Source organism: Diplotaxodon limnothrissa, linkage group LG12 (assembly GCF_057381915.1).
Source record: "Diplotaxodon limnothrissa isolate DT_005_m linkage group LG12, D_limnothrissa_male_GT1.1, whole genome shotgun sequence".
NCBI classification, from domain to species: Eukaryota; Metazoa; Chordata; class Actinopteri; order Cichliformes; family Cichlidae; genus Diplotaxodon; species Diplotaxodon limnothrissa.
The window spans coordinates 8976314-9003988 of record NC_140607.1 but is presented as its reverse complement, the minus strand read 5'-3'; the positions used below and the strand labels follow the sequence as shown (position 1 = coordinate 9003988).

At 39.6% G+C, this 27675-nt stretch overlaps 1 protein-coding gene across 1 annotated transcript in view; it reads left to right on the top strand.

Moving 5' to 3' along the window:
• The first annotated feature begins 3778 nt into the window (after window positions 1-3778).
• The window catches only part of LOC146620847 (lysyl oxidase homolog 2B-like), a 48373-nt gene continuing 24476 nt past the window's right edge, over window positions 3779-27675 (top strand). Inside the window, exons 1-5 of the mRNA XM_085367092.1 lie at window positions 3779-3962; window positions 5791-6150; window positions 6455-6630; window positions 22596-22807; window positions 27048-27264. Coding sequence (XP_085223218.1) covers window positions 5802-6150; window positions 6455-6630; window positions 22596-22807; window positions 27048-27264 — 954 coding nt within the window. The 5' untranslated portion in view covers window positions 3779-3962; window positions 5791-5801. The remainder of the gene's footprint in view (window positions 3963-5790; window positions 6151-6454; window positions 6631-22595; window positions 22808-27047; window positions 27265-27675) is intronic.

Genomic DNA, 27675 nt, shown 5'->3' with positions numbered 1-27675 from the left:
AATGCAATGTGGTCCAAAGCCAACATATAAGTTAACAGAGCGTAAACACAAACGAGGGCCAGAGTTTGCTTTCCCAGTTCTTCTTTGCTCATCAAAGGTATTCTGTATTTACAGAAGTAGAGAGAAACCCAAAGGAAGTTGCTTTAACTGCCTACATAACAGAAGGATTTAGGTGAGGTGGCACAATCATAAGATTAGCAACCAGAAGAGAACAGAGACTCTCACGCCCTTCCACGAAGTCACGTTACAAGGCAAATGTCTTCATTTTGTCACAGTCTCCCACCATTTGTTTGATACTTTGATTTTGCATCCAGCCACAGAGACCAGCATGTTTACCCACAGTCTCATGGTAAAATTTCAGACATTGACATTACTGAAGTCTACCCTGGATGTTAAAAACAATGCTAAAGGGCTAGAAATGTGGCGATCGTGGCTCAAGAGTTAGGAGTTCACCTTGTAATCGGAGCCCCGGCTCGGACAGTCTCGGTCGTTGTGTCCTTGGGCAAGACACTTCACCTACCGCCTCCTGTTGTTGGCCAGAAGGGCCGATGGCACGATATGGCAGCCTCGCTTCTGTCAGTCTGCCCCAGGGCAGCTGTGGCTACAACTTTAGCTTGCCTCCACCAGTGTGTGAATGTGTGTGTGAATGGGTGGATGACTGGGTGTGTAAAGCGCTTTGGGGTCCCTAGGGGGGACTAGTAAAAGCGCTATACAAATACAGGCCATTTACCAAATGTAATGCCTGTGTGTCCTGACCTAGCATTGTATGTGACAAGTTGAAAACATTTTAACAAATAACTTTTTAGGCGTTTAAAAAAAAAACTCCAGTCTACACACCTAACACTTGCCTTGGGTCATTAGGTCACACCCCACATGACATTAGCAAGTCACACTTAATGCTATCACTATGTGGAGAAGGGCCAGACAGCAGGAAAGTGACAGGCCAGAGAAGCCTGAGCAGGGGCAAAATGACACCAAAGTCCATTATGGATAAGAAGTATTGTGTAATCTAATGCTCTCAAGATGTGGAATTTGGTTTCTCAACTGCCAGAAAGGCTGTTGAAGGGACTCCCATGCTCTCGGCAGCCTGAGGTAGCCTGGTTGTATTCTGTTTACGACAGTACTCACTTTTCCAGAGGGCTTCATCCTTTTCCTCCTTATCAGCGACATCAAGATGATTTGTTACCTTGATAGAATGCCTAATCTTCAAGAATCTGTCTCCACTTATTAAATTTTCTATACCTAGCAAACAATAGATTTGGAGCCTAGGTTATTAGAGTCATGCTGAGAGCAAAGATGTTCACAGCATGAATTCAGAAATGAAACCCTGCCCTCTGGTTCGTGCAGTCTAAATCTGGTTGCCTGTTTTCTGTGTGATGTAATCAGACGACCCCCTGTTTAGTGGCTGTGGGGATGACTCTCCTATTCTCATGTTTGATACAACGTAAATGAAATATTTCAGCTCAATTTCAGTTTGGTTAAAACTGAGTTGATAAAGACAGTTCTAGCAATAGAATCAAAACAGCTGCAAAAAAGTATCACTTAACTGCTCTTGTGGTCATAAAATGTAGAAGCTGCAATCAAAAAGAAAGGTTGTGTGCTCTGCTTGCCCATCCCTAACAATTGTTGAATCAATAGAAAGGCCAGGATGTTACCCTTGGACACATATAGATTGCATAAATGCTGTGTGATGTCAAGGTCTCAGGCTCATGTCCCCGACAGAGAGCAAAAATTAATTGCTGGTCATCAGATATCATATGTTCACCTTGACAAAATTTGTGAAAGGCAAGGATTATCACGAGCTCCATGACAACTCACAAACACAAAAACGAAAGAAGAGGAAATGCAGTTCATGTCACACTGATCAGGATCAGTTACTGCCTGATGTGCCAGTCTACTCTAATGCATCAGCGGCTGAGAGTGAAAGCAGTGGAACACATGATCATCAAGTGACACATCTTACACTGAAAGCTACAAATGGCAGGAAACCTGAATTATCAAAGGCATGGCAAGTGCTAGACATGTCACACGAGTAAGACAAAGCTTAGAGTCCCTTGTCTTTCATCTGAAAGAAGTCTTATGAGTTAAGAGACTTCAGGACATTTCACATAGAGGTTTTTTCCCTCTGTTTGCTGTCAAAGCAGCACTGCAGAGTCACTAATGAGCACTCTGGTTTATGTTGTGTGAAAAGAATCCTGGAAACAGACGGTGATCAGGTTCTTCTTTAGGACTAATACTTTCATGTCTACCAATGTTATGCTCAGCAGAACAGAACAAGAGGGAGTACCAGGGAGAGGAGCACAGTACAGTGTGATTGGTTGGCTGTAGCACACAAGCTCTAATCTGTGGTCTACTTGCAAGCCCACTGTGTGACAAAAAGGAAGAAACATAATGTTTCATTTATTTTGTGTGTTCTACATGTGACAAAGTATATTCGTGTGAAAATGAATGTGTTGCCTTTGATGACATATTTGGACAAACAAACTCTTTGAAAAAGTAAATGGTCTTATTCTTATAGAGTGCTTTTCTACTATCCCAGAGTACTCAAAGCACTCTATACAACATGCCACATTCACTTTCTCTATACTTGGTCCTTTCTAACTACATTCACACCCTGATGGATGTATCAGAGAGCAACTTGGGGTTAGTATCTTGCCCAAGGATACTTGACATGCAGACTGGAGGAGCCAGGGATCGAACCACCAACCTTCCGATAAGTAGGTGACCTGCTCTACCTCCTGAGCTGCAGCCACCCCATAAAAGGTAGCTACAGACAAAACGTGATCTGTGCTAATGTAGACTGGGTAATGTGTTAGGAATGAAACAAACATTTTTAATTGGATTTAAAATGATCAATCCACAGAGGACTGAATTCAAAGAAAATCAGAAAATGATGTAGCAGGATAGTCCATTTTACCAAACTTTCATTTTACCAAACTTTCAGCAACTCAAAATGCTACTCAGTAGTGTGTTTGTGTGCACGCCTGACACCTGACAGCGGCGTTCTACTGTATTAGGTCAGGTGCGTGTGGCCTACGTTCAGTGGTATCAGTTCATTCATCCTCCAGGAAATCCTCTTACTCTTTGCAAGAAGAATCAAATTCTTGTCATCCTGATGGGTTAAAGGCCTCTCCAGCTGTCCCAGAGTAACTGGTATAATATCTATTTTTCTTTCAGTTTGGTGATTATGGCTTGTAGCTCATGGAAATCAGACATCCAGCATCCAACTTATTATAAAACATCCCAGGAGCAATCAGAAAGTATTCACAATATAGAAGTGTGTTCTGAGAAGTATGTTCATTTATACTCTGAGGCCTCATCCTCCAGTCTTGCCCACCAGGTGGACTGACTGCCTGCAGTGGATTGGGAAGCAGCCAGAAGCAGAAGGTCCTGGAGGTCCTAACCTCCTGAGTATAGAATACTTTAAGCTGGAAAAATATGATTCAAATAAAATACAGTAGATTTGTCCTTTGCTTGATTGATGTCAAACATGAAAGCTGTTTCTTTTTTTATATATATTTTTAAATTTCAGTTATTGTGATGTGTTGTCCCATACAAGCAACGCCTACCCCCACACAGACACACTGGTTGGGATCACACGTCTCTACACTGTACACTGAGCTGTGCAGCCACTTTATGCTTTCTTTCATGCTCCCCCCCTCCACCATAATTGAAAACAGTTTTCCACACGCTCTCATCCACTGTGAGCTCTCTGTCAGTGCTAGTCGGATGTGCAGTTTTTCACGTCCCGGTCCATCTTTGCTGATCTCATGGTAAAGGTGGGCGTCAGTGGGCGGTACCGCTGTTGAGGCCGGCTCATTTTTGCATTGGAGGGAGTGAAAGTTAGAGAGCTGCAGCAGCAGCGGCAGAAGAAGAAAAACAGCTGACTTCAGACTTTGTTTTTACGCACCGTGCTGTTGCTGCAACTTCAGGAGGGACGGTCTTCAACGGAGAGAAGAAAAGTAAGTTCAGCCAGAGCTTGCAGCTCACTTCAAGAATGTAACTAGCCATTGTTACTGAGACAGGAAGCTTGCCTTGAAAGTTTTCTTTACGCCCTAAATTCAGCGAATTAAGAGTCGTTTTCGAGGTCTCAAAGTGCTGAAATATTATTACTGAAGCCATTACTATTGTGTGACTTTGAGCATCACATTGGAACTTTATGTAATATAGGTAAAAAAGTGAGTTAGTTTTCCGGAATTCAAGTTGTCACCACAGCCTCTAAAAACTTTACAAGACTCCTTCCTGGTGATGAAGATGCATCTGAAATTGGAGTGAACATATGTGTCGTACATGTTACTTTGAAGAAAAATTCATGCTAAAAATCCACTGCTGAGTTCCAGAGTGTCTACTTGCAGGGAAGCACTCTCCTCAGCGGTTTAGCAAAGAGCATGAGAAGACTGGCTGACATTCTTATAAACTGACATTTTGACCTTTGCAGCCAATGCACAGCTCTCCTCTAACAGCAGACTAGACTCATACACCTATCTGCAGAAGAGGATAAAAAAAAAAGGTTTCAGATATCAGGGTGTCCACTTCACTGAAGTTCTTGACATTTTGTTTTAACAAAAGCGAGCAAGAAAATTTCGGATCTATTGGTCCGTTTGATTAGAAGCCGCAGAGTGCCTGCAGCTTCACTCAGAAATAAACAAATGATCAGCTGGGGGGGGGGGGAGCCTGCTGTGTTCTTATGTGTCTCGCCTTACCTGAACTTTACCGTGTCCGTGCACACTGACCACGATTTTTTTTGTCATCACAGCGGTTTAGACTCACACATTGAAAGCAGACGCCAAGTCTGTGGGCTTCATTCCATCTGTTCATGTGTGATGTGTGTTGATTCTAGCTTGTGTAACTGCTGCCACGTTACAGTGAGGAGAGTTGAAGGCCTGCACAGTTGATGGATCATATGTTTTCTAACAGATGTTTTTTCCAACAAAAGGACAGGATTTTCCCTGGAGGCTAGCTTTTCTTCACTCACAGAAAACTAGTGGGCGATCACGAGAAATGTTTTACTCAATATAAGTCCAGTAAGTCAGATAGAAATAAAATAAGTCAGTTTTAGTCACTTATTTTTTTTAAACGTTTTAATGCAGATGTCATTATGATTGAGAAAAAATAAAGTCAACATACAGTACCATGAGCTTATAACGTGCGGACATGCACTTTTTTTCCTTTTCCTTTTTTCCTTTTCTTAAACTGCCAACAGAGCTGAACCAACACTAGATTGTATTTTGAGATAAGTCCAGTATTTGCGCACCTTTTAGCTCTGTATTTAGTCTCCACCGCCTCGTGAACTAAATATTTTACTTCTGCTAACGGGCCTGATGAAATCTATGAGAGTATAACCAAACAGTAAATCTCTTAACAGAAACAAGAGTGGAAATCTGTTTAAAGGCTTCACGGTACTGAAGAGAAGTGCAGAGTTTTGTGATTATTCTTTTTGGGGTTGTCATAATGAGAGACCCCTTTAACGTCACACAGCTATTTAATCTACTTTCAGCATAAAAATATTGAAGTGCGGGTTTAGGGAGGCTGTTTGAAATGGTAAAATGGCCTGTATTTATATAGCGCTTTACTAGTCCCTAAGGACCCCAAAGCGCTGAAGAGGCAGGTCTGTGATTAACAGCCTGACATTTAGTCCCTAGTAGTCCCTAATTCCCATAATGCAGTGCAGCATCATTGTTTGTTAGTTGGTTCACAAAAGGTTTCTCTGTGGACCTTTGTGGTTCTCAGACTGTAAAAGGACTACAAATATCATTGCAATTTTTTCTTCTCTTTTTGGCTTTTCATTAGCTCCAACCAAAATGCGGGTCATCCAGAACCTATATGCTCGCACTGCTGTTCTATTGGTGCTATTAAAGCTGTCAGTTGCACAGTATGAGCACCTCGGCTACCCCCCAGGCTACCCATACCCAGAACAGGAAGAGTACACGGCCCCGCAGCTGGATCCAGACACGCCCAGGATTCAGCTCCGACTTGCAGGGCAAAAGAGGAAACACAATGAGGGCCGAGTAGAGGTTTTCTACAACAACCAGTGGGGCACCGTCTGTGATGATGACTTCAACATCCATGCTGCCCAGGTGGTGTGCAGGGAGCTGGGCTACGTGGAAGCTGTCTCATGGTTGCCATCTTCTAAATATGGGAAAGGAGAAGGTACTGCAGGACTTTTCTTCTCATCAGCGTGGAAACATATTTAACATATATTCAACATATATAACATATATGTTATATATGTTGAATATATGTTAAATATGTTATATTATAACATATTTAACATATATTCACAATATAGATGGCATGTCTGGATGAACATGTTATTGATATAACCTTGTTGGCATTATTTTTTCAGTTATGTACTACTATAGTACTTAAAGACAAATAATAAAAAATATTTGTTATTTGAAAATAAAATTCCTTCCCACAGAAGCAAGGATTAATATCTATTTTGTCTCATCAGGACCCATCTGGTTCGACAATGTCCACTGTACTGGCAAAGAAAAGACTTTGGCACAGTGTCAGTCCAACGGGATCGGCATTTCAGACTGCAAGCACAGCGAAGATGTAGGAGTGGTGTGCAGCGACAAGAGGATCCCGGGATTTAAATTTCTCAACACTCTGCCCAACCATGTGGAGGTAAACTTACAAGGCCCAATAGTTCTATCCAACTTTTGTATTTCATGTGTTTGTTAGCTAGGATCTGCTGTGTTTGTTGTTATCTTGTGATGAACACCATTTAAGCCTTAGAAGCCTTTTTAAAGTGTACAAAAAATACTGGATCCAACATTTGTTCTTGTCCAAACAAATAGGTCAACCTCAATCTGAGATCCTGTGTTATTTCACAGCTTTACCAATTAATAAAGCTCTTCCATAATAGAATAGCACTAGCAGTATAACATATGGAGCTGCTGTACGTCAAACTCACCTCTAAAAAAATTAATTTGGTTGAAAAACAGCTGCTGTGGACTAAAAGCCAGCAGCTCTCAACCACTATCTGTCCTATTAATAGTCCTTTCTGAATAGCCTGCATTGAAAGCGCGTTGGGGAAAGTTCACTGGTATTTGTTAGGTGTCAGACTTAAAACTTTCATAGCAGTTTGACTGGAACCTTTAAAAGCCCAGCTGAGCATTGCTTTTGGGCCTGCTAATGGGCTCAGAGCTAATTGCCTCCACAAGCAGAATGTTATCTTTCTGCTCACCGTGCAGGCCTCATAACAGTGCATTCCACTGTTATGAGCAAACTGCAAACCAGAACTAACTCTGCTTCTGTCTTACTGACCTGTTCAGTCGAGTTTTCCTTGTTTCTTTCCAAAAACAAATAGAAGGATTTAGTGTTGTTGATAAAAAAAAATACTTTCTGAGTCTGTGATCTTGTCCTTCTGACTACAGACTTTGTTAAAGTTACTATGACTGTTGTTATGTCAAACAGAGGTGTGGCAATGTTTTTTGGCAAATTACACTCACCAGCCCCTTTATTACATTATTAGATACACCTGTTAAATTGTTGTTAATGCTGATGTCTAATAGGCCAATCACATGGCAGCAACTCAATGTATTTAGGCATGTAGACATGGTCAGGGCAAACTTCTGAAGTTCAAACTGAGCAGCAAAGTAAGGAAAAAAGGTGATTTAATGGACTCTGAACGTGGCATGTCTAAGTATTCCAGAAGTTGCTGATCTACTGGGAATTTTCCACACGACCAGAGAGCCCCAAAATATCCAGAGAAAATATCCAGTGAATGGCAGTGAAAATGCCTTGTTAATGTAAGGTTAGACGCCTGACTGCTTCAAGCTGATAAGAAGTCAACACTGACTCCAATAACTAGTCATTACAATCGTGGTATGCAGAAGAGCATCTCTGAATGCACATGTGCTATAGCAACGGAAATCACTGGCACACTTTGGATTCCTTAGTACCAACAAAGCATCATTTAAACACCACAGCCTACCTGAGTATTGTTGGTGACCACGTCCATTCCTTTATGACTACAGTGTACCCTCTTCTGAAGGCTACTTCCACCATGATAATGCACCATGTCGTGAAGCTCAAATCCTCTCAAGCATGCTTCTTGAAAATGACAATGGGTCCATTGTTCTCAAATGGCCACAGGCACCAAATACCAAATGTCAATCCAGTAGAGCACCTTTGGGATTTGGTAGAACTCAAGATTTATATCATGGATGTGTGGCCGTTAAATCTGCAACTGTGTGATAGTATCATGTTAATATGGGCCAAAAAGTCTCTTTTATCTAGTGGTATTTGTGGAACGAGCTTTCAATACTGTGAACGACCACTGGAAAAAAAAATAAGCAACAAAGCTTTAGGCAGAAGAATATTCAGCTTTCTTCAGGCTTCAGAGATCTGCTGAGCTTACTTGAACTCCACAACACATTTTTTTCAGACCTCAAATAACTTTGTGTCTTTTCAAATTCTGCTCCAGTGGATTCTGACTTAATTGCAATAGCTTTAGAACTTTTATCAGACTTTACATAGCTCCCTCTAGAGGCAGAAAATGTTTTTTTAATCACATATGTGATCATGCTCACTGTAAAAACACTTTAATTTGTAAAGTTGCATTACAGGATCAGATCCATCTAAACGACTGCCTTAAGTTTACAAGACTAAATATCAAGGTTGTGATTGTTCAGAGAGCCCAGCTGTAGAGCTCTACATGTCTCAAGTCACATTAAAAAAAAAAAAAAAAAATCAGACTCAGCTTTTCCACTCACTAAGAGGAATCACATGGGCCTCAGCGTGTAAAACACAGCCAGCTGGGAGCCCCACTCTGCCACACAGCCAGGGCCCAGCTTTATTATCTGGTGACGCACCAGTGTAGGGGCATTCTAGTGTTGAATGGCAGCTATGACGGCATGTCGCTGGGGATGTGGGGATGTGGGCTGGATGTAGGAGCACAGCTGCCTTTTCGAGTGATAGTAAGTTTATTGCAATGTCTTTAACCGTGTATACCAAGATAGCAAGCTACGTCAGTGGCATTACGTCAGGGCAAGCAAAGCAAGCAGTACTTGTCTAGTGAAATCTAAAAATAGATATCAATTAAAACATACTAAAGTAAAGTGTTCTTTCTTGTTTTATCTCAAACAGAGCTCTCTCATAAAGCTTTCCTGCTTGCATCCATCCTTTACATCACTGCCATCTTGTGGCTGCAGTTGCCTATTGTCTCTGGAAGCAGAATTAATTTAGCTTTATAATGAAATCCATATGGGGTAAACACTGTCATGGGTGTGTCCATTTCCAATTAACAATGTCTGAAGCTTGTCAAGCAGAGCAATCGGTTGTTTGGGGAAGCACACTGCAGATAAACCTCTGATCTTTGATGGGAGACTAGCGTGCTAGACAAGCTGCTGCTGGCCCCACTTTTACTCTACTGATATCAGTTATGAGCTGCACCTAGTATGAAAACAGAGCTAGCTTTATTTAGAAAGTAAACAAGCTGTCTCATTTATCACTATAAGAGTGCTTTCTCTTGCTTTTAATAACTGTTAATAACTTGTTTAGCATGCTAGCAATGAAAGCTTTAATGATGGGGAGATGGAACCCTGCCGTGTCTTTTTTTATTTTAATAAAACAGATAATTTGACTAAGTACAGGCTCCACTAACACTTTCAGATTAACGTCTTGGTTAATCAGTTCGGTTGACCAATGTACAAAGTTTAAGGAGCTGCTTTGCTAATACAAGCTTAAAAATATGTTTATTAAGCATTTTAAATAAAGATATAGGACTTCTGGAGCAGATTAAAAGCTGGTCTGGTCCTCAGCCACTAGAAACCCATAATTTTATAGAATATGATACTTTATTGTAGATTAAACAGAATATAAAGTGTTTAAAACCAGTTCAAACTGAAACATCCTCAATCGATATAAGGGTGACAGGGCGGGACATTTTAATCTGGTCCATTTTGTGTTATTTAAAACTAAAGGAAAATTTATTTACATTTAATTTAATTTTACTTAATTTTTATTTGTTTATTTGTTTATTTTATGGAGCTCTGGGAGGGCCATAGACTCTGCCTACCTTTCTGTAAAAGTTACCACATGCCATTAAGCAAACGTGGAGATGAAATGTGAATCCTTGCATGCACATTTTGGTGAACTTTGCAATCCCTGTGCAGATTGTTGTGTGTGTGTCTGGTTTTTTTTCTTTCTTTTTTATCTTCTCATAGAAAAAAAAGTGTTGTTTTCACTGTGACTTTTTTAAGAATAGCGGAAAAACGCATCTCATTCCACAAATTTGTTCTCTGAGGTATAGATGGATTACAGCAAACATATATTTAGCATTGTGTTTCAGACAGCTGGACAGTAAACAACACAGAGGCACAGCCTGTGCTCAGTCTGCATCTCCAGAAATATTTACAGTGGCATCTCCCTCGTGTTTATGTATTCCTCTCTGGCTTTGAGGAAGCCTGCTGCACTTCAGTTTATGCAGATGTGACTGCAGAGGCTTTTTGAGGCCTGACCTGCGAATGCATTTCATTCCATTTAAAACCAGTTTCAACATCAGTGAGTTTCAGGGTTTATGAAATGTGATTCTTGGCGTTGACCATTGAGGGCTGCTTCATTTATTCAAGTTAGAATAACAGTGATGCAGTCAGATTTGTCAGCCTATTTTTTTCATGTCAGCATTCAGAGAGGGATGGAAAACAGCAGGTAAAAAAAATGAGAAGATCAGCCACTGAAACAGGAATATTCTGAGTTGTTTGATTTTATGGAGAAGTGTTAAGTGATCTGCTGCACAAAGGGGCAGGAGGCACTCAGAAATCTCTCAGGAATCTCTGCCGTCCTGTGAAAAACCAAGCACACCTTTACTGCGTCCGCAGGGATTAGTATTGTAAGTAACAGCCAGGTCCTGCTAATCAAATACATTTGATGAATTGATCATTAACAAGTGTGAGCACCTCTATAAAAGAAGCAGTTTTAGCAGTTTTCTGGTGTGTAGCATGCCATAATCCCAGCAACGTCACCCAAGGTCAGCGTGTACAATGACGAGACAAATTGCAAACGACTCTAGAGCTACATCTCAGACTCTACAGTCCCCAGTCAGCATTTTTAATGTTGAAGGTAATGTAAGTATGATTAGAAAAAAACACTGAACAAGTATGGTTTGCTTGGAAGGGTACTCTGAGCAAACGAGAAGACTTCGAGAGCAAAGTTCCCAAGGAGCAAAGTTGGAAGTTTGACCACAATGCACAGCAGTACGTGTGGAGAAACATAGCATATCGACACAAATACTTCATGCCAACTGTCAAGCATGGTGGTGACTTCTTCTACAGCTGCATCCACTGATCACCTGGCAGTCATAGAGTCGACCATGAACTCCTCTGTATACCAAAATATTTAAGAGGCAAATACAAGGTCCTCCCCCGTGACGCTGATAAAGATAAGTAGAAGAGAATTGATGGATGGACAACTAAGTGGACTTCTTGTGCAGATACAAGTATAGTTAGTTCTAGGGGACATAATTAGTTAAACTGTCCATGTAGGGACATAAATAGACCTTTACTATACCCCTTATTTTAGAAGTTTAATATCATTACTATAGGTAACATAGAAAATGCTAACAATCTTTTTTTTAATTTTCTGACCTATGATTCCTGACTTGAGATGTCAATAAATAAAATAGAATCCATACATCTAAATCCGATAAGTGAAAGATTCCCTTCTGCTTATTGAATTCAAGGTTGTCCGGGAGTTGGAGCCAATCCCATCTGCCTTTTATGGAACAGCTAGTCTATTGCAGTCTGCAGTCTATTGACAAGCATTTGCACTCACATTTACAGCTATGGACAATCTAGAATCACCAGGACTGCGAGAGGAAAGAGTACCCAGAGAGAGCCCAGGACTTTCTGGACCTTCAAATCTAGAAGGTACTAGAGTCAAACCCAGGACTTTCATGCTGTGTGGACAACATTGCTAATCACCACACCACTGTGTATTGTGATTTTCTCCACTTTTCAGTTTTGACAGTGAGGCATTAATGATGAATGAGTACAGTTCATATATAGTGGAGTTTTCTGTGACGACTGTGATGGAAACAGATTTTGATGATAAGATGCCTCTAAGGCAAATGCTACCTTGCTCAGATAGTCTCTGTTCTTCTGACATATCTTCTCGGGCTCATGCTAGAACAAGCAGGGATGAATTCAGAATTTGGAGATTAATACAAAGCTCTTTTCTGTATTTCTATTTTTTCTTTCACACCAGTTTTAGCCATCTCACACTCTTTCCCTGCTGCTGTCTTTCTACTAAGAAGATTACAAGCACCCATGAAATCACCACAAGCAGAGTTCTGAGCTCCCATTTTCCTCTCTTTAGTCATTTTTTCCTCCTCTGAGCCCTTGAAGTCAAATCTCCCACTTTCCTTCCCTGTAAACCTCCATCCATGTCGTGGTTCAGCGCCATAAATTGCTTCCTTGTTACCCCTTTGGCATATTTGTGCTATGGATTAATTCGTGGCTGCCCTTTGTGTCACAGCCTCAAAATGATTTGGACCGTTTCATTATTTTGCTCACACAGCTGGTAGATGTTTCTGCAGTGACGTAAAGGTTTTCGCCCTGAGGCATCACATTCTCACAGAGGATCTCAGGAGGATGTTTAGCCTCTGTAGAGTTATAAATTAGGCGCTCTCTCTGAGATCGGTGTAAACAGGGCCTCTCACGTGCAGGGGAGTTTGCTTTCACAAAAAAAAAGTGATTTCACGTGTAAGGACATCTGTCTTTTTGCTGTGTTCAGACAGTACAAAGCTAATTTACCAGGCACTTGTTGATGGCAATGGAAGGCATGTGTTTGATTGCTCTCTGTTTTCCTCGTCATATGCAGAACAGATTTCTCACATTTAATGCGCTGCAGATTTAGTCTGCCTGTTTTAACACTGCTCTTTTTCTTCCTCTCTATCATAATGTGCAAAATGTGTCACATCAGAAAAATACATTTGCTGTCAGACTAGAAGGCAGACTGTTAGATAGTCAGATATACACATATTCTTATGAGTTTCCAGCTGTGTCACTTGAGCATTGCAGTGGCTTTATTGTCTCTTTGTTGAGAGTGGCTGTGGAGCATGCCATCCTCTAATTGGAGGGTTGGTGGTTCGAACCCTGGCTGCTTCAGTCTGCGTGCCAAAGTATCCTTGAGCTAGATACTGAATCCCAAATTGCTTTAATGCTTTACTTGGAGTGTGATTGTTGGATAGAAAGCACTTAGATGTCACCTTGTGACTTTGGCAGTCCTCTGCATCTATTTTATAGCAGGGTAATGAACTGGATGAGTTTACAGGTTTTTATTTTTTTTATGTTTTATTTTTATGTGTTTGTGTGTTCTTGACACAAACACAATAAACAGAAAATGATGAAACTACTTACGAAGTGACCTTCTACAGCTGGGTATATTGTCTCAAAGTTTTCCAAAATCTTTCACAGAAATGTGAAATTATGTTACAGTGACATTAATTCTATTTATTTGTCTTCATCAAGTAGTGTCAAAACCTTACATATTTACATAATTTTCTCATTATGTACGCAGCAGTTGCAAGCTCGTTTATATGAGTCCCAACAATATTGCTGCATTTTGTCATCCTGAGTATGGATATAGCCATATAACCTCAGTTCACGACAACAGTCACTTTACCTTATACTGTAAAGGTAAAGACCTTACATTATTAGGAGAAAAGCTCAAAATCAGACCATGCTGTATGAGGAAGCACCTTGCAACATTATGAAGGAATAACTCTCTTTTTGTAGGTAGTATTTTGTGCACACAAAAGAGCAGAGAAAAGTTTAGGTGATGAACCAAAATCTCTGTTCTGTGTCTGTGCCACGTGGCAATCACCAGGGACTCAGTGTGGAAGTGCCAAGAGCTGCAGTTCCTCAAGGGGCTTGTTGAGATTGGGTCCAAAAGCAAGTGAATCTGCATACTCTTGTGCTAAAGCACCAAATTCCTCAAAAGACAACAACAAAAAATACTTTGCTGCTGACATATGAGGCTGTAGGATATAATTGCCTGATGGCCCCTTCACTTAGAAAGACGTTTGTACTGCACTGACTGCTGCGTTCAGTAAAAATGGCTGAAAATTTGTGTTGTGCTGGCTGCTGCACTCGGTCTGAACTAAGTCCTGGTCATAGCTCATGGTCTTTACGTGTAGAGTATGTGCCTACTCCCTGTGATTCTTCATTTCTATTGGTCGTTTGAAGCAAAAAAAATATAAAGATGGAAGTACCTATCAAGATGCCATCCACTGGTTTCTAAAGTCCTGTTTTGAAGCCTCAAGATTAATGTTTCTGACATCTTGGTTTCAAAAAGTCATAAAAGTCATACCTTCCACAAATCTTTAGCCAGTGAGCAAACAATGGATAATCCCTCATTTTGAAACGTAGTATGGCCAAAATTTTAAATAGAAGTTTAAATAGACTTGTCCTCTGAGCTGTATTTGAGTTATAATACTATAAGTGTAGTTGTCTTGCAGAGTGAAATCCTAGATTTTTGTTTGTATATTAGAAGCACAAACTGGGAGGTGTCTGTCTATGACACACACATACAGATGTATGGATGAAGCTTGCTCACCTGGTTTGCTAGTTTAGGTCATTAGCTAATAACTTATTCTTGATAACTTATCCCTCCATCCTAGCATCACTCTGGACTGTTACAAAAGTAGATGGTAACAACAGTGAAGCTTTTTCCACAGACTGGCGGCCGATGCTGTGGTTGTCTTTCTTTCATATGCTAACTATAATTCGCATGTCAGCATGTAGCTTTTTTTGTACAGGCTTTGGTAAATATTGTTCTGGTGTAAAAAGGCTACCTGCGAGAGCAAGTTCAAGAAATAATCTTAAATTTATGAAAGAAAAGGAAATTTAAAATTGAGCTACAAAACAACAACAAAAAAACCCCCAAACTGGTTATTCTAGCTAAATGCCTGTCTTTTGGCTAACTCTAGTAGCCAAAGAATTAAAAATACTATTTAGATATGCTATTATTTGACAGGAATTACATTAAAATGGATAACTCCGACTATATGCTTGCTCTTGAAGTTCCACAGTGGCTAGGCTATTTTTAGCAGGTTGTGCTTTGTTTGTTTCAGTGGCAGCTGTGTGTGTAAATGGCTGTTTTTAGGCTGGGTTCATTTAATGTGCTGCACCTGCATCAACAGGGAAATGATCAAAAAACACAAATTTAAAATGGTAGTACTGATACAAGACCAAAGAGGTGTTGGCGAATTGGTCTAAATGGCAGTTTCCATTAGGAATGTCAGACTCAAATATTTTTTACCATCTGCTTTCCTGTAAACAGAAACCAGTGCTGAGAACTTTCACACAAGATGAGACAATAGATTCCTCCGAGCCAACTCCTTGTACCCAGCAATCATTCCCAAACGTGCCTTCATTTTCCACATTTTAATGTCACTTCATTTTAGAGCTATATAAAAGGGCTTAATTTCCATTCAATCATTGTCTTTGTAATTTACGCCCCAGTCTAGCTCAGTTGTCATGACTGTGAAACATCTGTTTCCAGTTTGGTTACAAAGGTTCTCTTTTAATGGAGGAATTGCAGACTGCAATGCAACATTCTCTGGATTCTGTAAAACACCAACTTCTAATGTTCCTATTAACATTCCAGCTGGTGGAATTCTGATTTTGAATAAAAGCTGGCTATCAATTAAACATGTTTCCATGTCATCACACAGATAGTGACTTGTAAAAATAATTCTGAAAACAAAGTAATGCCTAAAATTAAAGGTTGTTTTCTACAACTCTCAGAAAGTGACGTTACAACTAAATCCTACCCTGCCAATGAACCCAGAGCCTCGGTATTTCATGGTGGAAGTGAAGTGATTTCTGTGAGCAGAGTTGCTAAAGGCCTTTATTGGAGCCATATGTTTCTACTCTCTATGCACCTTATTGTTCCTTTCAAAAACAATCTGTACTTCACTTTGGGCTGAAGTGAAACTATGTAGTAACAAAAATTGTGTTGTATTTTGTACTCACACATGACTCTGTATAAAATAATGTAACTAAATAAATGGTGGTTATATTTCTTATGAGCCAAACCACGACTAAACCCTGTTGGTTGAAAGACCACAAGCATGTTAGGTATGGTATGTGGCAGCACATCCACAAGCACGCTTCTTCTAGTTTTCACCTCGTCTGTACTCACTACTGCTTACCAGAACTATCTCACAAAGCCATTTTACCCTTTTGAATGTCTTTCAGTCCAGTCATCTGGCCGGTACAATTTTTGTCCTTGTTAAAGTGGCTCAAGTCTTTATACCTCACAATAAAGACAAGAAGTGACTGTATAGCAGATGTCGATTTGTTGGAACTGATGAGGTGTCTGACAATGCCCTCCCTTTAACAGAATAAACCAAAAAAGTGTAACTATATGGAGCCTGCACTCCAAGGTTTCCATTTCAGAAACTGTTTGCAAAAAAAACTGGAACAATGTCACAAATTCTCAATTTTGAAATGTTATGCTACTGGGAGGAAGGAGATTGGAAAGAATTTATTCAGTTTGATAGGCTATTTGTTATTTTAACAGTTGATAGATCATCTCCCTCTTACCTTTCAGATGTCATATGTGAGAATTATAGCCTAATACTTATCCAAAACACAGCATTTGTAATATTAAAAGAAAAACAACACTGACAATCCTCTAGGTGGTTGCCAGTGAGCCATCTAGGGTTGTCAGGGTTAGTCGTTAGACACATAGAAGGCTTAACTTTTAAATCAATAGTGTCAAATACATTTAGGCTTACAGTTCTCCATTTGGGGATGCCAAATGAGGGAAAATTCCACTTGAAGGGGTAGAAGTAAAGCTAACCCTATCCCTAAACAGGTCACGGGTGACCTGGAGGATTATTAAAGGTTGACAGTGTTTCTTGAATTGGTTAATTTGTTTTAATTAAACCTGTAACAGGGAGTAGTGGAGGCTCATCTGATTTGATTCATGTCTTTCTCTCCAACTGTCATCCCTAGACAGACTGGCAATGAACCACTTCAGTACCCATAATTCATGGCAGCTTGTTTTAGTCTATGTCTGAAAGCTGACTCGTGTGCAATTTCATCAGTGCAAAATATTTTCATCTGGTTCCCATAATTTTCTGAGGCATAAACATGTTGGTGTATACTCTTACCAGTCTTGGCTGTGCTTTTAGATTAGTCTAATGAGAATTAGATTGATGTAACTTTATTTAGGACCTAACTGTGATCTGTGACCTACCATATATTTCCAAGGAAAACAGAAAATCTGCGTATTTACTGGTGCAAATACTCCAGTACAAACATGCACTAAGGTGTCCTTGAGAGTTAAAAGCAATTCAGATTGTTCAAATGCCAATAAAGTGATCAGTTAAGCTGTTGTCTCAGGTGTCAAATTCAGTGGTAGCATCCAGAAACCATGGAAACGTACGCGGTTCCATGGAATTTGAAGTTAGGAGCTAGCTAGGTCGCTGTGTCCCCAAGTGCAGTCGCAAAAACCATCAAGTGCTACGGCGAAACTGGCTCACATGAGGACCGCCCCAGGAAAGGAAGACCAAGAGTCACCTCTGCTGCTGAGGATAAATTTCTAAGTTGCTGACCCCTGCGCTAGCGTAATATTAGGCATTAGGCAATGTATTTTACAGAGTTGAATGTGAGGGGTAATTGTAAGAATAAATTTGCATTCACCAACTCAACTGATTCAAAATGTAAAATTTCATCGTTTTAGTTTTTGACAGAATCGCTTTAATGTGATGCCAGTGCTTTATTATAAGACTCCACCAAACCCTTGTTGCCTGTATCATTCCTTTGCTATGTCACATGAAAGCTGCTAAGGGAATAGCAAATGGTAAGAAAAATGACTTCCTTCTTAAGATTACAAGCCCAGAGAATAGCAATGTTTTAGTCAAGAAATGTTATAGTAATAAATACAAAAAAATGCAGTGGAAAACCTCAAAGTAGCCTCTGTGAATCATGTTTCCTGTACAGCTTATCCAACTAATGACAGTTCCATCTGTGTGCTTTTTCTCTTGCACAAGCAAAACGTCATGAAAGGTCTTTTTCCCCTGAGAGGAACAACACAAGACACACATGTTAAAAATCTCCTCTTGTGTTCATAGTGATCTTTCTCAGTGCCTCCGTGTCTTGTCTAAAAGTTTAGTTTAGCCTCTATTTACTCGCTCATATGAATCCCAATTAGTTTTTTTGCATAACCACAAACCAGTCATGTACTGTGTATCCACTACACCCAGACAAGGTCACCATCGCCACATTTCCAGTCATTATCTTGTTTCATGATTTCAGGCTTTATGCAGTTTTATGTCCTCTGAAGCTGAGACATCAGTGCCTCGGAGCAGAGTGATTAATGTGGTTATCTTTAGGAGTAAATGGAGTATAGGCAGAACAGTGATTTGTAGCTTTCACTCTGGCGGCATCTGCCCTTCCTTGGAGGCAAGTACTAATTGAGGAAACCGTCCTTTATCATTATTTGATGTCTAGGTTATTCTTGGCCGTGTATAAGAGCAGTCTGTTGAGTTAAGCAACATGCTCTCCTTCCAGCCAGACTGAACTCCCTCCCCTTAGCTCGAACTGTCACGTAGCACAAGAATGTTGGTTTGGTTTATGGGATAGTAAGATGTTTATTTAATCTCTAAAGAAAAAAGAAGAGATGATTTTTGACAGTCTTTCACTGCCTGCGGGGTTTCAGGGCACTGTGTATTCTGCTTAGACGTTCAGGGGATCCTTGAATGCATACAAATCAATCATTCGTCACAGATCTGTTGAAGTTACAAACGATGGTGGAAAGCAATTAAATTGGTCATGGAAACTTTGGACGTTTCTTCAGGTGCAGTCGCAAATGTAAACAGTATGGAGTTCCATTTGAACCAAAATAATTTCCACATCTTCACCTTCTATGAATGTTGCTTGTCTCTGTCAGCACAACCGTCCATAAGGGCATACGGTGAAACAAGTTCAGCATAGCCGGGCTCTCTTTGTATTATCCCGATCGGAAATAATGTGTATCATGACATTTGACTTTCTCTTTCATGCTTTTAGCTTCAGTCTCTAGTAAAATAAATGTATTAACCTAATATAATTTATTTCAGATTCATTTTATAGTACCAAATCACAAGGTCCATTTGTTTTGTATTTGTTTTGATTTTCATTTTCATGATGCAGCATTCACTTTTGCAGATTTCAGTAAAATCTTTACTGTGCAGAATGGTTTGTTTTCTGTTTTACAAAGCAAAAAAATGCAGGCTGTACTCATTCAGTCCCTGTTTATCCTTAAGTCACCTCTCTAGCCTTGGCACTGTTTTATCAAGGCACAGCTGTTGCCTGGGAGGAAGTTCTGCCTTTGAAATAAATAAATGTGGGGAACTAATGTTTCTATGTTGAATGACTTTGACATGGCAGATAAATCTACTTCAATTTTGGCCATTGGTGGAGATGTGGAATAGGAAAAAGGTATCAGACATACATATTTTCCTGCTGAAATAGAATAGTGAAGATTATAATTTTATATGGTCATCCCTAAGGTAATAAATTGAAATCCTCATCTAAAATGAACAACTTATTTATTTCCATGATAGAACTTTTTGTTATAGTCAGGAGAATAAAGGCAAATGTAGAACAATGCACTGTTGAGATAAGATATAAGGAAGGGTTCCTGTCACATAAACAAAAGCTATAGTGTGGAATATTTGAAGTATAATTAAAAAATGAAATAAAGATCTGTGTGTGCAAAGCTATGTTTGGGAACGTTAACATTAGCTCACAGATTTAGTGCCACAAATCTATGAGAGGTTTGTTACTTTATCCTACATCCTGACTACATCCTTATTCTATGTGAGATTTTTCAACCATCTCCCAAGACACAACCTAGTTGTGTACCAGAGTATAGTCAGAGTGTATACACCTCTGATTTGGTAGTTTGAGGGACCAATATTCACTCTATTTTCCTGATAAAAAAAAAAAAAAATCTCCTTAGCAACTAGAAACACTATGTTTGCCAGCTAATTGCTAACTCTGCCTGTTGGCCATTTGGTGAAAAGCAAGTAGAGTATAGTAATAAGAGCTTTTGGAAACAGATGGAAACAGCAGCCTTTCCCTGTAGGGAGCAGAAATAATGACAGTGAAGGTAAAAGTAGGCTGTAAAATGAAAACTGAAAGCTTCTAAAAAGCCCAGTAGCTGCAGAGATGGAGCTACTTTTTAAAACATACAGTCAAAAAAAAAAAAAAGATTCACAATTTTGGATAACAATCATATTTCCAAATGTTAAAGATACGTACATATCCCCCAACATACGTACACACATTCAAGCATACATTCTTTCCTATGGTCATTGATACATTTGTGCACGCGATCCAAGCATGGCACGATCCAAACCCAAAGTTAAAGCACACATTTAATTTCCAATTGACATTACTCTGCAATTCAAGTACTTTTCACCAAATGAAAACAAGAAGCTTGCTTTTTCTCATGCACCTGACAAGACTGGCCTTCTTTAGTCTCAGAAACTATGCTCCTCTAAAGCAGCACTGCTTTTGGACTGGGTCATAGCCTTTAAAACGATCTCATATCAACAGTTACATGTGCATGACTATGCTGCTCTCTATTTATGCATGACAGAAAAAGCCTCCTTAAATAAAATACTTAAGGAAACCAACATTAAATGACATGATGTTTTGTCTAAGCTAGTGTGGTACTGCCCGAGTCTTGAACTAAACTGCTAGGGCCTGTGGCTGATGATCATGTAGACATGAGGCATCTGGAAAGAAGTAGCAGTTTGTTAATTGCTTCCTCCTGCATGTGTACAGTATGGTGTTTGTGGATTTAACTGGGACAGGCTAAAACATGTTGCACATTTTGCCATAGAAACCCTTTGATGCCTTTGGCTTCTAAAGCCAGAAAAACCTATAAGAAGGCAGTCGGCCACGGTGATTAGGCTTAATAAGATAATTCACTGTAAAAATGTTTGTGCAGTTTGGGGAAGATTTATAACCAGTGCAGACAGAGCACTGCTGAGCAGCTGTACAGGGGGTAAGAGTCTTTGATTATGCATAATGTAACACAGGAATAGCTATTTCAAGACAGATGTGGTATATAGCTTGGGTTACACTATTGAAGTCTTTTTTGGCAAAAAAAAAAAAAAGTTGGGTTTTTTTCTGTGCAATGACATTTTTCTGACTATTCTAACCTTGTAGTAACACTCACCAACCTTGTGGTCCTCTATATGATACATCTGGCTTCTCTCTCATTTCCTGTCAAGTTGCCACAGCAGATGGATCATGTGGTGCATGGATGAAGCGTATTTGGCAAAGATTTTACAATGGAAGCCCTTTGTGATAAAGGCTTTCCATTTTTGGGGGCTTGGGACCAGTACTAGGAGTAAACTAGCTTGTGAACCCATAGGCTGTGTTTGTGTCACTTTCCAGTCTCAAACCTTGGTGTCCACTAAACAGGGTAATTTCCATTGACCAAAATTATTAAGAACCAACATTTAAGGAACTGTGAAAAATAAGAGCAGAAGTTAGCATCTGAAATCTGTTTGGTATCTCAGTTCCTCAGTTGCCTGTGATACTGTAATCTGCAAATAAGTGTTATCGTTCACAAGTATTGTTTATGATCTAGTGTTTGAAGTATCCCCAACTGGTCACGGCAGATGGCTGCCTCTTCTTGGGCCTGGTTTTGCTAGACTTCTGCTTCTTCCTGTTAAAAAGACGTTTTTCCTTCCCACAGATGGTTGTTTGATTATTGGGGTTTTCTTTCTATTATTGTAAGGGTCTTTAACTTACGACAAAATGAAACTTGAGGCAAATGTTGTGGTGATTTGGTGCTTTTTAAATAAATTGAATTGAATGTGTTGCATATCTCATTCTGGTGGCTGATATATTGAAAAGGTCTGCTTCCAGTATTCTGAATATTCATTGCGAATGTATAACATTATGACTTTGATGGCAAAATAAAGACCCAGCTTTACATTGCTGGCGCTTAACTGAGCTATGTAAAGACAGGCAAACAGATCGTCAGTTAGCAGTGAGCTTTAGCTAACCTGTGGCTAACTTTATTTGTATTCAGCAAGCTGTATGCTCACTGCACCATCTTCATTTTCATTCTGAAATAGAGACTGCACTCTCATGGAAAATCGTTACCATGTGATTTGATTACATAGCAAATTCTATTTGGTTGCAAACCCCCCTACTAACAGGAAGCTAAATTAACGAATTAGCTTACACAGTGTATAGGCTATCATTATATATTGCTGAGATCTGGAAGTTAGTTTTTGGGCAGAGATGTGTCTCTGTGGGTCTATGCATGGTGGTTTAGTCAATAATGTAAGCTTTTGCTGGGAGTGCTGATAATTCCATGAAAGAAAAGTTACAATACATTTGGGAAAAAGCTTTCGAATGTGTGTTTACTGTGGCTGTTGCATCTTTCCACTTCAAAAATCAACAACATATGTTACATGCCCACAAGGCCCAAACTTTAGCATAAAGAAAAGTGCAAGTTGCTGTTTAAAAAGAAAGATTGTTTTTGCTTTTTTTGTGCTTTTATTTATTTATTTATTTTTTGTTTGTTTGCTTTTTAAATGTTGTTTCTCAATATATTGTCTACAGAATCTTGACATTCATGTAGAGGATGTGCAGATTCGAGCCATTCTGTCATCCTACCGTAAGCGGATCCCTGTGATGGAAGGCTACGTGGAGGTCAAAGATGGTGGCAAATGGAAGCAGATCTGTAACAAAGACTGGACCCAGTTTAACAGCAGAGTGATCTGTGGCATGTTTGGCTTCCCCGGGGAGAGGAAGTACAATCCCAGAGTCTACAAGTGAGTATGTGTGGTCCTGGGTGGTTCAAAGAGCAGAGCAGAGTTTAAACTTTAAATGACTAAAGGGCACTTATATAGAAATTCAGGATATTAAAAGGTATGTCAGAATAATGTGGCTACTGTTTCAATGCTGTGACTCAGTGGGTGTTTTGTTGGGTACAGAAAAAAAATGCATCTGCAGGAGACTGGATGACAGATGGCAAATCCTAATTTTTTTTTCCTCTTTTTTTCTGTGCCACAAATTGGTAATTACATCTTTAGCAAACTCCCCTCGGTGCCTCACATGGATGAAAAATATATATAATTACATATATATAGATTTGGTAGATTTCTCAACCAGCACGTGCAGATCACTGCTGCGAAATTCATCTAAGTCTCAAACTGTAGAGTACAGCAACGTGGAAGGGGGGCTGAAAAAATTCAAATGAATACATCATCATTACAGTGTTTGACCAAATCCAACATGAGTGACTAACCTCAATCACTTCATTACTCTGGCAGCTCAGTACACCGACTGGGTTAGACTTCTGCGGAGGCTTGATAAATTTCAGGTTCTTACTGAAATCTTTGTGGATTGTGTATCTTTATCTTCTTCTTTCTGCTGCTCCCCTTACGGGTCAACACAACAGATCATCTGCCTTCATGTCACTCTATCCTTAGCATCCTGCTCTGTCACACCATCCTCTGTATATCGTCCCTCACTACATTCATGGATTTTTTGTGTTCACTCCCTTTTTTCTCCTGCCTGACATCTCCATATTCAACATCCTTGGTCCAATACATTAAATATACCTCCTCTGCCAATGTATCATCTCAGCCTTTTCTCTTTAACTTTGTCTCCAAACTTTTTGACCTGAGCTATCCCTCTGGTGGTCCTGGTGCTCTCAAAGAAAATCTTAGCATCTTCACCTTTGACATCTCCAGCTCGAACTCCTGTCTTACTGCTGTCCTTCTGTCACAAATCAACCCTGACACCCATCTCCATCCACTCCACCCTACCTGCAATGTCTTCCTCACCTCTCTTGTACTCTGCTGGTTGCTTTGGATGGTTGACCCCAGGTATTTTAACTCATCTACCATCACTACCTCTGCTCCTTGCAGCTTTATTGTGCATCTCTATCACAACACCTAAAATTTTCCAGTAATTATCAAGAAAGAAAGCAAAACGCCCAAAGCCAAACCCAGGAAATGATTTGCAGTTCATTCAGCGTTGTGTTTCAACCACATATACTCCAAATGCAAAAAGTACAGATGCAACAATTGAGTCAGCTGGTTTATTATCAGCCATGGCACATACAAATAATCTGGCCCATACTTTTTAGTAATTTTGATTAAAACTAATAATATATATGATAATAAAGAAAATCATATATATTATTTTCCTGGGTTCTCATTTGCATGAAATAGAGATAAAGAAAACTTGCCAGTTATCTGGCTGTTCAGATTATATATATCTGCTCTCCTCTCTCTAACCTTCCTCAATCCACACACCACCCCCTACAGTCAGCCTATGTAGTAATCAGCCTATACTACTATGTGACTGGCTGGCTTTTGGAAACCTTGAAAGGCTACAAACACAAACAGAGGCTGGATGTCAACTGCTTGTGCACTTCCATCATCCAAACTATACCAATGGTCAGTCCAACAACCCACTAAACAATCCTAACCCATCCTTAACAGCAAAGGCTAAAATGTGGACAGCTGCTTCTGGGAACTCTCTGCTCTGCTCCGAACTCATTAGCAATGTTAAAATTCACAAATGTGAACTGCAGCATTGTTAATGAGTTCAGAACAGGCTGAGATCTTGTGAAATCTCTCCATAACACCTTCCTTAAAAACTGTATATAGTAAATGAAATTCAGAAAAGCACGACATGTCCCTGTTAAATATTCTGTTTTCACACCTATAATAGATATATCAAAGCTTAATGTTCAGTATTGCAGTTTAGGCATTGTATTGCAATGTGCCAGGACCAAGCATTGTAAACAATGGAATAATCTTTAATCCTCTAATGTGTGTCCCATTACATTCCTGACATTACAGGCCTTTTACAGCAAAATTCGTGCCTGACTCCTGTATTTTCAGTATAGGTGCATTACAAAAAAGTTTTGCAGTGTGCGAGGAACTGCTGAGAAATCTAAATCTTGCTGACATTAGGCCAAATGGCCACAAGTTAATCATGGTGTACCACAAAACTTCAGGCACTCAAGTTAACCTTAAATTTACTGTCTGGCTGAGTTGGAAGTCTCCCCTCTGCTTTAGGTAACCAAAGCAGAGTGCAGCAGCTTCCTAACTTTCCATCTACGTGTCAGCCTGCTTTGGCCACAGTGTACTTTCACAGGCTGACATTATAAAATAAATGTGACAGTTTCATAATCCTGAATTTGTCTTTTGTCCTATTGGCTTGAGATTTTCACAATAGCGTCTTCATGAAATGTAAAAAGTGAATTTATAAAGTTATAAAACAGTACATATTCAGTGTTTTGACCTGGAACATTATTGAGTTAAATAGTACATAGTACTAAAATAGTAAATAGTACATTGTTGGTTTCTGGTTATTGTGACTTAGCAGAACAGCTTGGCATTAGTATTATAGATCAAAAGATTATAAAATGCACACCTTATTAAAAAGCTATAAGGGGAGTACCCCCACTAGGGACTTGAGACAGCAGTTAAAACTGACTTGAGGCTATAACGTTGTTGCACACAAAAATGATTGAGTAACTGCTAGATCTGTAAGTTAACTTATATTCTAAATTATTTGACAATGAACATGGAAATTGAAAGAACAAAGGGCTGCATGCTTAATCTCTTGAAAAGTTCTTAGACATTAGATCTTACAATGTCTTGATGCATGTTCAATCATCCAAGTAAGTAAATTCCAGAAAGTTGATTCTTGATGGTGCGTTTTCAGTGGTAGAACTGTTTAGTCACTCATCCTGTTGACTTCTTCATAGAGTGAATAAATGAATTAATAAATGATGAAAATAATCAACTTTCTGCGACGTACTTACCTGGATGATTCATCAAGACATTGTAAGAACTAATGTCTAGAAACTTTTCTCTTGCGTTTAGTATGTCTAAAGATGACACTAAGGAAGATTGTTTAGTCTTCGGGGTTGTCACCAATGACAACTTAGGTCTCCCATGGTTAATATTAGGGCAGGAGATAAGAACATGCAACATTTTAAACATTTATCCTAATCTTAAGAGAGAGAACAGGATGAAATGAATCAATAGTCTGACTTTACTCCTAGTTTGGTTCATGTTCAGTGTCCACTTTGTATATAGATAGTGACTTTATAAAACTGTTTTACAACACAGAAGTCTGCTATTTGCACAAGCTGAGTTATTAATCATTGTAATTAAATCACGAGACATAAAAAAACCATTTGTTTATTCACTGCAAACATAATAATTAATTTGGGGTTGAAAAGTTGTAGTGAAGGATGACATTAACCTTAACGTTAATTAAGTCTTGAAAATCGTAACTTGACAATGACCCTTTTTAATGAGATTTTATGAAAGTAAACTTTCACAGCTTTAGGACAACTACTTTATTAAATCGTTAGTCCTTTAAGGCAGCACTGATATTCATCGCATATGTGTTCAAATTGCTTTAGAGGCAAAGCTCATCTTTGGGCTGCTCCTTTGGACTTTCCTTCTCGCCAGCAGCAAATGAAAACTAAACGCTGTCTGTCCTGTTGTAATCTGGTCTTTCACATAGGCTGCATAGACTGTATTTAACCTGATTCAGTTGCCGCTGCTGCTGCTGAGAGAAGCTACAAGAAATGTCAGTAAACACCTCAACCATCTCAGATTAGTGACTAGCTACAGTAGCAAACTGTGCTGTCTCCATTCCTGTTTGCTTTGTACACCTCAGACTTTCAACTTTACAACTTCAGGTCATACCACCTACAGAAACTGTCTTGACGATTCTTCAGTGGTTGGATGTATACGGTGGGCAGTCATGGCCTTGCACCTGGCAGTAGTATGTAGATATGTCATGTTTTAATAAGCAGATAGTGACACGAACATGTACAGTGGAACTTCAGTGAACTGTGGAGATGGCTGTTAATTCTTTGTGACTGTAACACCTCCCTTATCACAGATTGTTATTGCACCTGTTGTTTATATAAAAATCTTGAGTAGTGCAGCTCAATGCTCTCAAATAAGACAGAAGTAGTAACATTGTGTTATACCTAGTTGAAAATTCTTCTCATCTCCTTTATCTGTGCAGGATGTTTGCTCGCAGGAGAAAGCCCACATACTGGGACTACTCTGTCAACTGCACTGGCAATGAAGCACACTTGTCCAGCTGTAAACTGGGCCAGGCTGTACTGGAGAAGTCCAATGGGACCTGCCCTAGAGGATTGCCTGTGGTGGTGAGCTGCGTGCCTGGTAAAGACTTTGCCCCAACACTCATGACGGGATTTAGGAAGGCCTTCCGACAAGAGGTAAAAAACCCCACATTGTGTCAGTACAACAAGCGATGTAACGATAAGTGGGTGCTGCATGAATGGTGTGAACAAACTGAAATGGTAAACAAAGCTGACATAGGAAATAGCTGCTTGAGTTCAGCTCGGTTCACTGGCTCTGATATAGAGGGTGAATGCATGAAATGTTTTGGTTCGATGTTAAGCAAGGATGGCTCCATGTCGCTTGGTGAACTGCAGCTGGAGCTGCTTTGGAAATGCCTTTGTCAAAATTAGTTACTGTCATCTCAGAGTTTAAAAAATGGCCCAGTCTTGTAAAACTCTCAGGGCAGGGAAAGAACAGCAGCACCAGTGTCAACTATTATTCTTTCTTTAAGTATAAGACCCAGAATTAGTAAGGCTGTATCTTTGGGGTAGTTTTCATACTTTATT